General features: G+C 38.3%; 1 protein-coding gene across 1 annotated transcript; it reads left to right on the forward strand.

Annotated features, from left to right (window-relative positions):
- Positions 1-2: 2 nt before the first annotated feature.
- Positions 3-15,142, forward strand: cers6 (ceramide synthase 6). The gene is made up of 11 exons (XM_068704227.1): positions 3-172; positions 1,303-1,408; positions 1,523-1,653; positions 6,754-6,811; positions 8,204-8,254; positions 8,374-8,466; positions 11,236-11,364; positions 11,666-11,772; positions 13,005-13,161; positions 13,293-13,316; positions 14,138-15,142. The coding sequence occupies exons 1-11, from the start codon at positions 3-5 to the stop codon at positions 14,300-14,302; spliced, it is 1,191 nt and encodes a 396-aa protein (XP_068560328.1). The 3' UTR covers positions 14,303-15,142.
- Positions 15,143-15,655: the final 513 nt, after the last annotated feature.

The raw sequence follows: 15,655 nt of genomic DNA on the forward strand, positions 1-15,655 counted from the left end.
AGATGGCCGGTATTTTGGCGTGGTTTTGGAACGAGAGGTTCTGGCTCCCGCACAATGTAACCTGGGCTGACTTAAAAAACACAGATGAAGCAACGTTCCCGCAAGCGGAGGATCTCTATCTGGCGTGTCCTTTAGCATTCTGCATCTTTATGATCCGGCTGGTTTTCGAAAGGTGAGTCGAAGCACACGCGATAATAATCCAGGTGGCTGTGATCGGGGGGGTTTGCTGTGTCGATGAAATATGCTCCGGCCGAACGATGCAGCACGCGCCGCTGTCCATGTTTGCCAGTCTGTCATCTAAACAATGGCATCTTATCTGGTTAGCCCACAAATCACCACGGTTGATCATCGTACTTTCTGCAGGCCCGCAGCATCACGCGCTGTCTTGCATTTGATGCATCTGTCAGAGCACACACACACAGTGCAGCCAAGTTGTCCATACCTGCCCAAATGCAGTTACTGTCCTCTCAACTCATACACACCCAATCTCTACAAAGACTTGTGCTGGACAAAGGCTCTTTTAACTGATCCGGGGGGGGGGGGGTTGTTTTAACTGTCTGCACTTGTGATATGGTGCACGTTGCATCATCTTATCTGTGACTATTATTGTACAATCATCAGTATACAGTAAAGCACAGAGCCATGCTAGTCACAACAATGCGTGCATATGTGGGTCATAAATGTCTTGAGGGAGTAGTGAGTGAGGCCTTTACATTTCCCCAATAAACTCCTCACTCTTGTACCCCTGCAAATATAGTGTGTTCAAATAAAGTGAAGATAATCTGAAACAGCAATAATATATTAATTAAAAGTGTTAAATCCAGGAGATTATAATATTTATTGTATATTGTTAATTTACATAGTTAATAACTTGAGTTGCTATTAACCAAAACAAATGTGTTTCATCAGAAATTTGCAGACTGCACATGATTTGTTAAGTGGCTTATAATGCCTTTGTGTCAAAATGACAACAAAAGCACACCGCTGTGTCGTTCCCAATTCTTCCTTTTATTCTGCATGGAAATGTCACAGTTTCAACCAAAAAATGTCTTCCTTAAGACGACCTGTGGAAGATCACTTGTGGTTAAAACATTGTTGTGTCCCAGTAGACTAAAAGAAGAATTTGGAGCAAGCAGATACAGATAACTCTTACCCAGCACCTGCAAATGGTTATGCATGTGCTTCCTGTTGATTGCGTGCCTGGTGTCCCCATCATTAAATATGAACAATTCACATTCAATTAACCTCAAAGATAATGTCTATGTGTTGATATAGAAGTGCATTATGATATTTTAATTGCAGGTTTATTGCAAGACCATGTGCCATGGGCCTGAAGATCCAAACCAACGGGCCACAGAAAGCACAACCCAACGCTATCCTGGAGAAGGTTTTCACTGCGATAACCAAGGTGGCGCATGTGTTCTCTTCATTCATTTCATTACTTTTAAAGTTTCATCTCATGACATTTGTGCCACGTTGAAAACTACATCCAAGATATGAAGTGTTTATCTTGTCTCGCCAGCACCCAGATGAGAAGAGATTGGAGGGCCTGTCCAAGCAGCTCGACTGGGATGTGCGGACCATCCAGCGCTGGTTCAGACAACGTCGGAACCAGGAGAAGCCCAGCACTCTCGCCCGATTCTGTGAAAGCATGTAAGGCAAATCCCTTTTAACGGCATACAGTATACCCTTACTTTGCTGAAAGCAAGTTAGTGGATATAAACTTGCACAGACTTTTAACTTGCCTGAGGTAGTGAAGATCATATCTGCTTTATTGATGTCATTTATATAATGACTTTATTGTTGGTTACAGTTGCAAGTGAAACAGATTTAAATAGGCGGCAAGGCTTTATCACTTATCCATAGCGTGACGGCAGTAAAAGCAGGCATGATGTTCAGTGAAGTTTCATGTTTCTGCAAGTTCATTTTCATATTGTATGGAAATGAACATAACCGCCACAGCTGCTTAAAATCATTTACAAAAACAGCATGTTTTACTTAATGGTGACAGCAATGTAAAGGTGAGCTTTGGGTCATCATCTTAATTGATTAAACTACAAAACGTGGAAAATTGGTGTTAAAATGGTCATTACAATTCCTGAGTGACGTCTCTCTATATTGCTTATATTATATATATATTATATTATTGTATCACCAACAGTCCAAACCCCAAAGATATTCATTACACAATGTTACAAAAAGAGAAAAGCAGCAAGTCCTCATGTTTTAGAAACTGGAATCGGTGAATGTTTGGCATTTTTGCTTGAAAAATGACTAAAACAATAAATCAATTATCAAAGTGGCCGATTCATTTTCTGTCGATTGACTAGCCAATCAATCTACTAGTCGTTTCAGCTCTATGGACAAACAGAAGCGTAAATTCCGGTATGGTCCTTTAACAGCCGTTAAAGTTTGGTTAACTGTATCTTTCATGGCTTATCGTAACTTGAATGCTGGTGCGGCTGTGGTATAATAGTGAAATGTGTCCCAGTGCGAACCAACAAACCCACTCACGCTGTAACGGAGAACTGGTTAATCTGCAGTAGAGCATTTGGCCATCAGGGAGATTGTAGTTACTTAGCAGTGTGATGTTAAAGGCCAACAAGCGAGTGGGGCTGTCAGAGCCGAGTCATGTCTGACACCAGAAGAGCCAATCTGTCAGTTTGAGACACAGGGAGCCTCACATCCTCCACTCCGCCTGAGGCTGCTGTTCACTCAGGAGAACATTGCTAGCTGATAAAACCACTGGACTCCAATTACAACCTCACAGACGAGTCTTGGAAAGCAAACCTGCTTTCTTACACACCAGAAGAGCCTGAGTTTGTCCTCCTCTGTATCATGTATGTGAGCTTTTTGAGTGTACTTAGCTGGAATTCAAACTGTTTAAGCAGCAACTGTACCAAAGCTGTTATCTGCTCGCAGCATAATTGACTGCAGAGACGGTATTTGGCTTTGCAATAGTTTGGCCAGGTTGTCCGTCTCAGTTGCTTACAGTGCAACTCTCCAAACAGGGCCGACGTCAGTCCTTCCAGCAGGGATTGCGCTCTAATTAGGGCCTCGTGCACAGCTGTTGCAGACTGATAGCATTCTTCGTCCCTCAGTCGTCAGGGCGGCTGATCTGTTGTCTCTTCTTTTCATTATGCAAACAGAGTATGTAGCAGACACATTTGGTCTGGAAATAATGAAGACTCTTCATAGAGTTTGTTTACCAGCTATTGTTGCTGCCTCTCGTTTTCCGAGATATACAGCAAATAAACATTCCAACAAGATCATGTATTGATTTTTTTTTTTTTTTGCTGTAAGAACCCTACACTCACCTCTTTTTTTACAAGAGCAACTGAAATCTTTCCGATACTTTTTTTTAAAACAGGTGCTTTGCTCTTGTAGCAAGAAACGATTTAAGAAACAATGGATGGAAAATCACAAGAACCAGTAGTCATATTTCATCACAGGGGCAGAAGTTGTGAAGTTATTATGAATTATATACAAAGTGTGAATATGAGACTAAATGACAATTTAAATTAGCAGGTTTTTTTCAGTGTAGTTTTCCCAGAGAATCCCTCCTCCGGTCAGTTCTCCTTGGTTAGGACAAGAGCACGCTTTGATGTCCTCAATAGCCCCTCCTGTCTGATCTCATCTTCATCCTTTCTCTGCTCTGCTTTCACCGAGAACAAAGAAATGATCTTAAGCAAAATAATGCAACTCTTTCAGCTTTTTTAGGATATGAACACAGATTTTATATTACTGAATCTATTTTCTATTTTTAAGCTGTACTGCCTATCTTTGGCTTCAGTTAATATTTGATGTATGATAAAGTGGAATGGTTTTCAATGTTTTTGGACTAATGTTTTAGTTATAATTATATTACCTGTTTGCTAAGAGTGAGATGAGAAGATTGATAACAACCTTTTCATGGACTGGTTCACTTCCTGCAGTCTTGTCATCACTGTGAGGTTGCCACACAATCAGCTGAGACTCAGAAAGTCACGACACACGGCCAAGAAATAATCCAGCACATAACCCCTCAAAAACACTTATTTTAACACTTGCTTTTTAGTATAGTTCAAACAAGCAAAATATATTATGTTAGTGAGCTTTAGCAATGCTGTTAGATGTATTTCATACCTTTTGGGTAGAGCCATTCTCTCCTGTTTTTATATTCTTTGTACTAAGCTACGCTAACCGACTGCTGGCTGTAGATTCATATTTAACCAACTAGTAATTAGCATGTTTGTGCTCAGCAGATGCTTATAGGACACCTAAGAGATGAGCGGTTACCATATGTTCTTGAGAGAGGAAAGCCACACCCATGTTTTTCCTTAAATTAGTTGCAGTCTTTTAGTAGCACATTAAAATAGCTGTCTATTAAAACGCTTTTTCTTTTACAAAATTAAAAAAAACAAGCCTTGTAATCAAACCAAATTAGACAAGTACTCAAAGGTGGAAGGGACAACTATTACTGCATGAAGCGTAAAGGAGATGTTACTGTTGATTTAACAGCAGAGAGGGAATATATTGAGGCTTTTAAGCAACTGAAGTTTGATCAAAGCATGAGCTTCATGACTAATTGTTATGTTGAACCATCCAAATGCAAACAGTTGCAGCCAGCTGGTGCTCAGACTACCCACCTGAAGAAGTGACATGGAATTAAAGGAGCCAGCATGACCTCCTTTTTATTTTGTTAATATGCTCAGAATGAAGCCAGCCTCATTATTGAATTTTTGATCAAATCACAGTTGGTTCCAATACAATTTTTCCTTTCCCTAAAGCGATGCTTTTTCCAAACAGGTATGTTTAATTTAATAGTGATCACTGTCCTAGTTTCAAACGCACCATCTCATTTGATATCGTGAACGATTTATTAATGTATAATCAAGCTAATATGAAAGGATGGCATAAACATTGCATAAGCTCCTCTCTTATTGTGTATTATAAACTACAATTTGTAAGTTGTTTACAGGACAAGTTCATCATAACACATGAACATAATTCTGTTAACCACAGTTACAATCCAGCACTAATGAATTTAAATGAGTAATTGGCAAGTTTCCGCTGCATCATGTGCAGAAAATAAACAGCAGTTCACTCTAGGATGATTAAATGCGTAACATTTTGATTTTCCCACAGCCAATCTTTATCAGCACTGAATCTAAAAAAAAAAAAAGAAACATAACTCACATTGCTAAATAAAAAACATCTGTGCCTGGCTTTGGAGAAAATAGAAACTATTCTCTGGAAGCACTTGTGAGCGTTGTGATTGTACATATATAGCAGCGATTCAACAGGACTTGAAAAAGACTCTTGCAGGCTTGATGAACCAGTTGCCATGCAACAGTCTTAACTGTGTGCCAGGTAGACTTGTCCAATTAATTTGGTTTTACAATTATGTCGATCAAGCACGAAAAAGCAGTTAATGACGGCTTCCACGGGCCTTGTGTTAACATGCTTAAATTCTCTCCAGCATTACTTTAAGAGTTACACTGAATATCTTGAACGAACATCAAACGACTCTCTGATGGATGTTCCTGCACTGAGAAGCTGGTTTATCCTGCTCTCGTTTTCAGTCTTCGTGTCGTGTTGTGTTTGGAGGCTGTGGATGTCAAAATGTGTTTGATATGAGGTCAGATAGCACAACCACACGACAAAACCTCTGAAGTATGCAAAACCTTGTCTGACATGAGGTTATACAGCCTCTGTCACAGCCATGAGAGTCTTCAGCTGATGTTTTCTTCAGCTGATGTTTTCTTCACAGAAATCGTGCTTGTTTTGTGCCTCTTTTCTATGTTTTACTTCATGAAGTCATTGCACTGAATATGTTATATGTATATTTCCGAGAATATATGCTCCACTGGGGGGGGGACGACATTTAATCTAATCAGTTACAGATTTGTGAAATGCTCTGACAACTCAATAACGCACTAAGAGAGTTCTGTCAGTAGCTTTTGTTCCTGGTTCAAACACATATATGGTTGTATATGGACTAGAGAGGGGCCTTGCTAGCTAGCCAGTTTTAAATCCTTTCTCCTAGTTGCTGACTGTTTTAAGTAAGGTATATATGCACGTCTCCCTGCTCAGCAAAGCTTTGATCAGTGAAGTGTCAGTTGAAGCAATTTCTTCTCTGCCTTTAAGCTCAGACCTCATGATCACTTTCCCCACCATTGTGTTGTTGTAGCTCCTGTAAATCATGTGCAGGCTCATTTAAAACACAGAGCATGTCAAGATGGACTGGCACAGTGCGAGTGTCTTGTCTTTGCCCCCGGACCTCACCAATGTGAAGTCAGTGATGTCCCATTTTGAGTGACTCACCCCTGACTGCAGATGTCAGAGAGGCTCACATCCGTTCAAATTTGTGATTGCAGGCGTGAGAGCCACATAGTGAACTTCAGTGTGTTACACCTATGGGACAAAACTACATAGGTAGTATACAGAACAAGTTGTGTTCATGAACACATCTCCTGCTATTGTTCATATTTTGGGATATATTACGTTGTGCTTTTCTTTCTAATTAACTCTAAGAAATCAAAGTGGAAAAGAGAAAGGAAAAAATAGAATTGTAAACATACTGCTCAGTTAAGCTAGTGTCTTGAACACTTGGAATTTCATGGTAGGGTTCCTTCCCATTTAGCCTATGGCCTACCAAAAACCACTACCCTTATGACCAAAAACAAAAAGACTGCAAAAGTCTTTGGTACAGACAAATGTTGAGCATTTTGAGCTTTATATTCATTTTATTTCTGTATTTGTGTCTTTCAGGTGGAGATTTACATTCTACCTATACATATTTACCTATGGAGTACGTTTCCTTAAAAAGGTAAGTTTTCCTTAGAGACAAAATGAGCACCAGCTTGCTGTTATGACTGTTAAAGTTAGTATGAGTCACTGAGGTTTGAATCCATTTCCTACAGCACATTTGGAAGCATGGAAATCGTGTGGTTTCTGGCATAGTTAGTGCCTAGTCATATGACTGGCTAGTAAAATTGATGTTCTGAGGTAAGGGACTAATTTTAAAAAGGCTATTTGTAATAAAGCCTAGCGCAAACAGGTTTCATTAATAATGGATCTTACAAGGTAAAGGGGAAGTAGTTACATTCAAGCAGTCTCAGTATAACAGCTCTCCTTGTTTATAAAGTTTAATCCACACTTGAGGAAGTTTAGAAATTGTGATAATTTTGTCCAATGTGCCAGCTAAATATTTCTGAAATAAGTGACTGAGATATATTCATCTATTTCATTCATATATTCATGAAAATGAATAAATGTATATTCATTCTACAGAGCAATAATTGAGATATCAGAGTGGCAAAATCTCTCAAAGACACAAGTTGCATGACGAGGCACTAAAAAATAGTCCATTCCCCGGCAATTCCTGCAGCAGGCTCAAGTCTCTGTGGGATTTATTAATAGAGCAGGTCTGGAGAAGAGTGCAGGAGACATAAACTCACAGTGTCACTGGAGTCAGTCACAGTGATGGGTCACTGTTTGCCTATAAAACATTGTTATGTATCACAGTTACCATTTCTCGTGTCGTACTGATGCCATAATGTCATTCCTCTGGACTTTACATGGGAATGAACCCTTTGGGTCCCTTTTAATTCAGCGTCCCTTTTACCAAATCTATTTTAACAGCCATTTGGTAGTTTGAAACCCCTTTGATTTTATTCAATCCATCAAGGGAATTATTCATTTTTCAGAGTTCACATTGATATTCATGTGTTAGATCTGAAATTACATATTGAATTGAACTCCAACAGTATGTGTGGGAGCAGGATAACACTGCATTAATATTGTAGTTAATGGAGCTTGCTCTTTCTAGGTTTTATTCAAATACAACATATGAGATTTGTCACGGATCGAACAACAAAGTCTTAATGTTGTCCCCGGAGTATTCACTGTAATATATATATATATATATATATATATATATATATATATGTGTATATATATATATATACGTATATATATATACATATATATATATATATATATATATATATATATATATATATATATATATATATATGTATATATATATATATATATATATATATACGTATATATATATATATATATATATATACGTATATATATATATATATATATGTGTATATATATATATATATATATATATATATATATATATATATATATATATGTGTGTGTTAAAAAGTATTGATTTTTGAGGTACTAATTTCATTTTCTGCAGACTGCATGGCTTTGGAACACTAAAGAGTGCTGGTACAACTACCCTTACCAGGTAAAAGTATTTTAATGCACCCATCCTCAGTAATCACGATATGACAAGTTGACTTGCATTACCAAAACTAATCACTTCTCAAATACTTATTTTACCGTTTTGCTTTTTTGTTTATGCAGCCGCTGACTGTGGACATCCATTATTACTATATACTGGAGCTGTCTTTCTACCTGTCCTTACTCTTTTCCCAATTCACAGACATCAGGAGGAAGGTAAGAGTGACTGCAAGTCACACCAAGACCAATACATCACATATCTCCAATAACATGGATCATTGAATGTTTTTTTGATAGATCTACTGTAAGGCAAAAAGTGACACTTTTAGTCACTATTTTGTCTTGAAAAATGAACTTTCTGTTCTGTTTATGCCATTGTAAGTAGTTCTGTCACAGAAAAGACATTATATTTACCTCACAATCCATTTTCTTACTGCCATTACTCTGTAATGCTTAGTCTATTTGCTTGTGATCATTTGCTTTCCGCCTCAGTGTATTCTCACTGATGTGTGAAATAACAAAATATTGCAAGTGCGAAAAGGATTAACACTTTTTCAAACAAACAAAATTGTCTCTGTCAAACCTCAAACTTTCCCCACCTATTAGTGGAGTTTGTTTTTGTTTGATATTATGGAAGCTTTTGTGTAATCACAGCACGTTAGCAAATGATTGTACTTTTATAATCTGTTACGTGATGGTGTCGTACAATACTCAGATATCACACAGAAGTATGAAGAATAGATCAACTTACATGCTAATTCTTTGAGTAATGACGCATTTCAAGTTACGTCCGTGATTTATATAAATAATTACATCAGACGAGAATCAATCCTGATAGCAATAGCAATAGGAAAAATGTCTAGTTTTATAACACATTCATGCATACTCCACAATCAACACACATACCATATCACAAGTATTTACATGTCATTGATAGCATTGCTTTCTTTCATGTATTAACCATTTAAAGATACTTCCAGCAAGCTACTGCAGGTGACATTTACTTTACGTTCATAATTTCAAACCAGATAATAAGCTTATACTACATTCACATTATGCACATTGTACTATAAATACAGTTTAAACGGTCCAACTTGGTGAGAATGGGTTTGTAAGAACTGTGATCAGCTTGTACAACCATTATTCAACCCACTTTCATCTTCTTCTTTTTTGTTATGAAAATGGCTACACTATTGGTTCATTAAGTATCATTTGCATGCTATCCAGCCATGATCTTACTCCCGTCTCCAGTCCATCCCCAGCTCTGCCCTCTCCACAAACACACCGCACTCACAGCAGCCCCCATGATTCCATGCTGTGTATGCCTTCACTCTGTCATCTCTTTGTTGACTGTTGGCATGTTGTCTGTTTTTGTTTCTCCTTTCAGTTTTTTCATGCACAGTACTGCACTGAGGAGGTCCTCTGCATCCCCTGCCAATTCCAGTATGTTCTCCCCGCACACTCTTGCCTTGCTTTCATTCTGTATCTTGCATCGTTATTCTTCCTTCTCATCTTCATTGTCATGCTGTCTCCATTTTGGACTGGTTCTGGTTGCTTTGAGCTGAGTCATTTCTTCAGATTTGCTTGAGGAATGTTTCCCCATGCCACTCGTCTGCATTGTTCGTCACCTGGAGGTTCATTCAAGGCTATCCCAAACCTAATGGCTCCACCAAGACAGGACCAAAGCCAAACTGTCAAATACTTTCACTTTAATTGCAGCTACAGTAATGTAATTGTTTGAAGTCATGGTGAGCTGAGATGATCTTCCTTCCTGCTTGATTTTGATTTCACAGAGACAACATTATCTTCAAACAGTGGTGGAATGTAACATTTACTTCAAGTACAGTACTGTACTTGAGTATTTCATGCCACTATATACTTCTATTCCACCGCAGTTCAGAGGGAAATATATACTTTTCACTCCAATACATATATTTGACATCTATGGTCACTAGTTTAAAGTAAGTAAGGAACATAGATGTCAGATAAATTAACGATAAATTAAGATTTTAGATACAGAACATATGATAAGCTTATAAAATGAACTACTGTTTTTTAATTTATGCATCAGTCATAAGGGTCTAAAGACATGATATATAATAATAGTCACAGGGGCATTTGTTCTGCATTGGGTACTTTTGATACTTAAAGTACATTTGGTTAATAATACATAGGCCTTCTTTTGAAGGATGGCCTGTTCAAGTCCTGCACAGTCACAGTATTGAGTGTGGACAGGTAGCTGGAGAGGTGCTAGTTCACCTCCATGGCACTGCCGAGGTGTCTATGAGCAAGGCACCGAACCCCTAACTGCTGGGCGGGGATGCCTATCACCATGGGCATCCCCATCACTCTAACATCTCTCCAACTGCATGTCTATGGGTCCTGTGCGTATTCTGGGAAAACATTCCGAGTGAAAACATTTCTTTTACCTCCGGGGATTGATGAAGTCATTCATTCTTTGTGGGCTACAATGCAGTTTGACACAAGATAAACCAAAACCAACACATTCAGTAGATGAACACGTATTTCAACCACACAACTGCATCAATGAGCACGAATGCTCGGACACTGAAGGCGTACTTGCTATGTTTGTTCGTGTAAGTGATGATTAATGATCGCCTTGTCATAACGTTTTATATCTTTACAATAGTGTTGTCAATCACAGTGGCATATGACGAACACAGCTCACCAAGACAGAGGTTTTATTTGGGAAGATGTCGATCCACACATTAATCACATGTGCAGCTACTAACTTGGGCAAAGCAAAATTCAATTTCATGAATAATGGCAGTTTTGAAAATAGGCACCATTGTGTTGCACAATAGTTCCAAATATTCAGTCGTCAGTAGGGGCCTTTTTACAAAATGTTATTTATTACTGAAAAAGACACAAAGCTATTGTATGTACCTCATGCAGTGACTCAAACAGCCGTGAGGCAGTACTTTCCCTAGTTGTGTGACTTTTCCTTGGCAACTGTGTCCCCAGGACTTCCTGATCATGTTCCTGCACCATGTTGCAACAATCTCTCTCATCACCTTTTCCTACGTCAACAACATGGCACGAGTGGGAACTCTGGTCATGTGTCTCCATGACGCAGCCGACGTGCTGATAGAGGTGGGGATGGGTGAGAGAATAAAAGGCTGTGGATGGAAAGAATGGCAAAGGGAGGCGAAGATGGTTGGGTGTGTGGGTGGAGTGTTTAGAGTGTACATGCTCAGCTATCCATCTTTATCTAAATTTAACTACAGTCTTCCATTATAAAATATTATGTCAGATGGTATCATACAGGCACAGTGCATGTTGAATCTACTCTTTGTTGTAAACTAGAGCTTTGTGTTTATTCTTTTGACAGAGATATTTTAAGTAGTTGTTAGCGTGATCAGATTAATGATTGTTTCTTTTTTTTTCTATCAAGGCTGCCAAGATGGCCAACTATGCCAAATGTCAGATATTGTGCAACCTCCTGTTTGCAATGTTTGCAATTCTCTTCATAAGTTCCAGGCTGGGTGTTTATCCTGTCTGGTAAGTGTTATTTTCTTTCTTATATACTATAATTAGCATCCTTCTAAAGGCTGACTTAACTGAAGCAGTGTTAGCCTTTAGTCATTTATACACAATGCACTACATGAAGCCAAGGACTTAAACACCTTAAGCAGCAGATGCCTGAGATGCTCTGCACATTTTGACAGACCATCCCTGACATTGCATGCCAATGCCATGAAGATCTCAGATCTTTTTTACTTTCTCCACAACGGTTTGTAGTTCAGACACATCTCTGTGAATTTTGTTGCTAAGTAATAGTTACTATGGATACAGCAGCTTTAACCTTTCAAAGCTAAACAAATCAACAAATGAAAAGCAGTATGTTATGGTTATTGCTTTGTCATTGAAAACAGCGTCTAGCGTTTCATCTGATTATTAAAACATCAATTACCCATAAGGATCTTTTATCATTTTGAGGTGTTGTAGCCAATTATAAAAACCCTTCCTGATTATATTTGCCCGAGTTACCACAAATATATTTTTGTCCTTGACAGTATGTACAGCAGTCTTCTTGTAGTCACCAGCAGCAGTATTATCACACCTTTCACGAGCAAAGGGAGCTGGGATTTCAGTTTGAGTACAAAAAAAATCTATTTCAGTGATCTAGATGCAACTTTGTTGTCTTTAATAATTATTCTCAAGAAAGCATTTGTGAACAACATAGTCTGTACAGCATTGTAAGACAGCTTTTTAAGCTATTTTGTCTCTCTGCCTTTGTTTCACTGTAATATAATGATCCCACACCACATTTTAGTCAACCCCCACCACATCAGTAGTAAAGCTGTTGCCATGGATTCAGTATCTGGAGGATGATTCACAGACTTTTCTCAGGGATATATTTAACACGAATCGTTGAAGTTTTGATTGCATGTTATGTGAAACCAGGTAACTGCTTTTTCTCCTCCATTTTATTTTATTTCAATTTTATTTCAATTTTATGCAATTTTAATTACATTCATGTTTATCTAGTGTACATATATTGGACTATAACCAAAATGCTTTTTCAAAGACGCACATCTGTTTGTGCCACAAATACATGATTAAAGGGCCTACGTTTCATGAAAGACGAAGAGCTGGAGCAGAGCCCGCCTCGTGTTTTTTCACTGGCTTGTTCATACAAGAATCACAAAGAGAGAGTGCTTTTACCCCTTGTTTTATTTTCTAATGAAACATGTCATGTTACTTATCTCCCTCTCCCTCTATTATAAAAGGATATTAAATACCACCTTCTTTGAGAGTTGGGAGATCGTAGGGCCCTACCCGTCCTGGTGGGTCTTCAACCTTCTTCTGATCCTGCTGCAGCTTCTTCACTCCTTCTGGTCCTACCTCATAGTGAAGACCGCGTGCCGAGCCATCTCCAAAGGAAAGGTGAGTCGCTACACTCAGCATAATAGGGTGTTTTGCTGCTAGTACACATATAGATGCTGTGGAGTGTTGCCAATAGCCACTTTTGACTTTTCCTTTTTATTTTCTATGTGCGCTAACCTCCATCCTTCAAGGTGGGAAAATGGAATCCGTTGCATGTAAGTAGCCTTAAAGGGGAACATTTCAATCTAAGTGGTGTACTGTGTGCTTAGTTTAATTTCATGTCTCTAGCAGCCATGTAATCATTTGTATTCATTGTGATGATCCTGGTTGTCAATCAAGCCATGCATGTTGTCCCCTCTGGCACCACCATGTTTGGCTTTCAGTGAAATATCTCAACAGCTATATGATCGACTTCCTGTAATCCTGTAATTATTTTGTCAATTTATTTGGAAAACCTTATTCTATTGAGGAATCTATGCACTTGGCATGTTTAATTGTATAATGTCAATGCAAATATATATACGTTATAAAAAAAATCAACTATTAACTATTTTGGTAATTGATTAGATTAATCATCAATCAGGCAAAAGCATTCACTGGTCCCAGTTTGTCAAATGGGAGGGTTTTATGCTGTTCTCTGTTTGATATCAGTGTAAATTGAATCTCTATAGGTTTTGGACTGTTGGTCGAACAAAACAAGGTCAGCTTCTGTGAAATTGTGATGGCATTTCCCATTATTTGCGGACATTTTACATACTAAATAATGAAGCAATTAATCGGAAAAACAATGGGGAGATTATTCAATAATAAAAATAGTCGTTAGCTGCAGCCAAAATAATGTCTTGTTCAGAGGCCTCTGCAAAAAGATTGTACGTTTTTTTTCAACCTATTTTCTGATATTGATTGGCAGAACAGCTCCCAGTTTGTCACACAAAAGCCCATTTGTGTCACCGCCACGCATGGCTGCCTCAGATAATGACCCAGATGAGAATTTTAATGAGAAAAATGTAATCTCCAACCATCCCTCTCAATGCAGGTGTCAAAAGATGACCGCAGCGACATCGAATCCGGCTCCGATGAGGATGACAGCCCCCCGTCTAATCACAAGCACCACAGCAGCAGCAGCAGCACCAACGGGACCAACAAAAATCACGGGACCAACGGCTACCTGACAGGGGCCCCGTATCCTGACGAACACTGACTAACACAGGAGCCATGCTACAGACACCATCCATCAGTATGTGTGTGTGTGTGTGTGTGTGTGTGTGTGTGTGTGTGCGTGCGTGCGTTTGTGTGCGTGCGTGCGTGCGTGTGTATGGCGGAGACATGAACATCGCCTGTCTGGTACTGGAAATTCTTGATTGATTCATGTGAATGCAGTTTTGTCATCAATTTGATTCTTTACTAATTTTCGTGCGCAATTTATTCTCTTCATCTATATATTTGCATCGAACTGCACTCAGTGAAATATCAAAGCACTCCTATCGGTACAACCCACTCTGTTTAGCCAACAAATAAAAGCATTCCACTTTATGGTGTAAGCATGCTACTTTAACATACAGTAGTCTGGCATACTGGGGGTGAGTTTTTGTTATGTTTGTGTCTTTCTATGTTATTTATTTTTTTATTAATATGTTTGCAGATGGTGAGACATCTTTTTTTACATTGATGTCAGTGTTAAAGAGGTAATCATTTTGAACAACAACACAGCTGTTTTTTTCACACCACACAATACGAGTATTAGCAAAATACTGAAGACTGGGTTTACGTTAAATGCTACACCCCCAAAGATATGCCAAAATGTGTGGAGTTTACTCACATTTTAAAACACATTCTCCACTCAAACTGTATATGAGATGTCAATAACACTGTTATGTGTGTGCATCAGATATGGCTAGATGCTGTATTCCATATTAAAGCATTTTGTTAAGTATTCTGGTACATTTCCGGTAAGCATTTCATTAAAGGCCATTTGTCCTCTTAGGAGACGGACATGAGATGTTTGAGTTCTTCAATAAAAAAACATGACAATTGCAAATGTGTGTGAGTCTGTTCAATAAGAGAAGCTTAATCAGCAAAAAAATAAAAAATTATCAAACCGTGGCTGTGAATTCTAATTTTATAAAGAAAATCCTTTCGGCATAAATAATGACTTGAGATTTAATAACATGCATTGGTTTTTAATGAATAAACATTAAGATATGACAAGTCACATAAGGAGTCAGAACAGGAACAGAGCCATTGTTATTATATTAAGGAATTACATGACTGATTGTGTGTGAAAGGGGTCACTCATAGTGACGAACCCAGAGAGAATTATCCTCGACTCTACTGTTCCCCTTTGAACGTTTTAATGTATTTCAGCTTGTTGTTTCGTTTTTCATGTTTATTGTTTTCGTTCAGTCTGCAGCTATCATAATGTTCTCTTCAAAAACTGAGACTGAATTTTGGACATATATTCAACATGTCAACAGTAACTCAACTACAAATGAATGCAGTTTTGCTCCATGTCAGTTGGTTGTGGGAATTGGCAAATGTTTACTAACAGGTTTTG

Source organism: Cebidichthys violaceus, unplaced genomic scaffold (assembly GCF_023349555.1).
Source record: "Cebidichthys violaceus isolate CVI_PGR_0920_01 unplaced genomic scaffold, fCebVio1.0.p SCAF_11, whole genome shotgun sequence".
Lineage (NCBI taxonomy): Eukaryota > Metazoa > Chordata > Actinopteri > Perciformes > Stichaeidae > Cebidichthys > Cebidichthys violaceus.

Coding starts and splice junctions, on each gene's coding strand:
- cers6 (XM_068704227.1), top strand. CDS start 3: ATGGCCGGTATTTTGGCGTGGTTTTGGAACGAGAGGTTCTGGCTCCCG. Junction 173..1,302: donor ATCCGGCTGGTTTTCGAAAG/GTGAGTCGAAGC, acceptor TTTTAATTGCAG/GTTTATTGCAAGACCATGTG. Junction 6,812..8,203: donor GAGTACGTTTCCTTAAAAAG/GTAAGTTTTCCT, acceptor CATTTTCTGCAG/ACTGCATGGCTTTGGAACAC.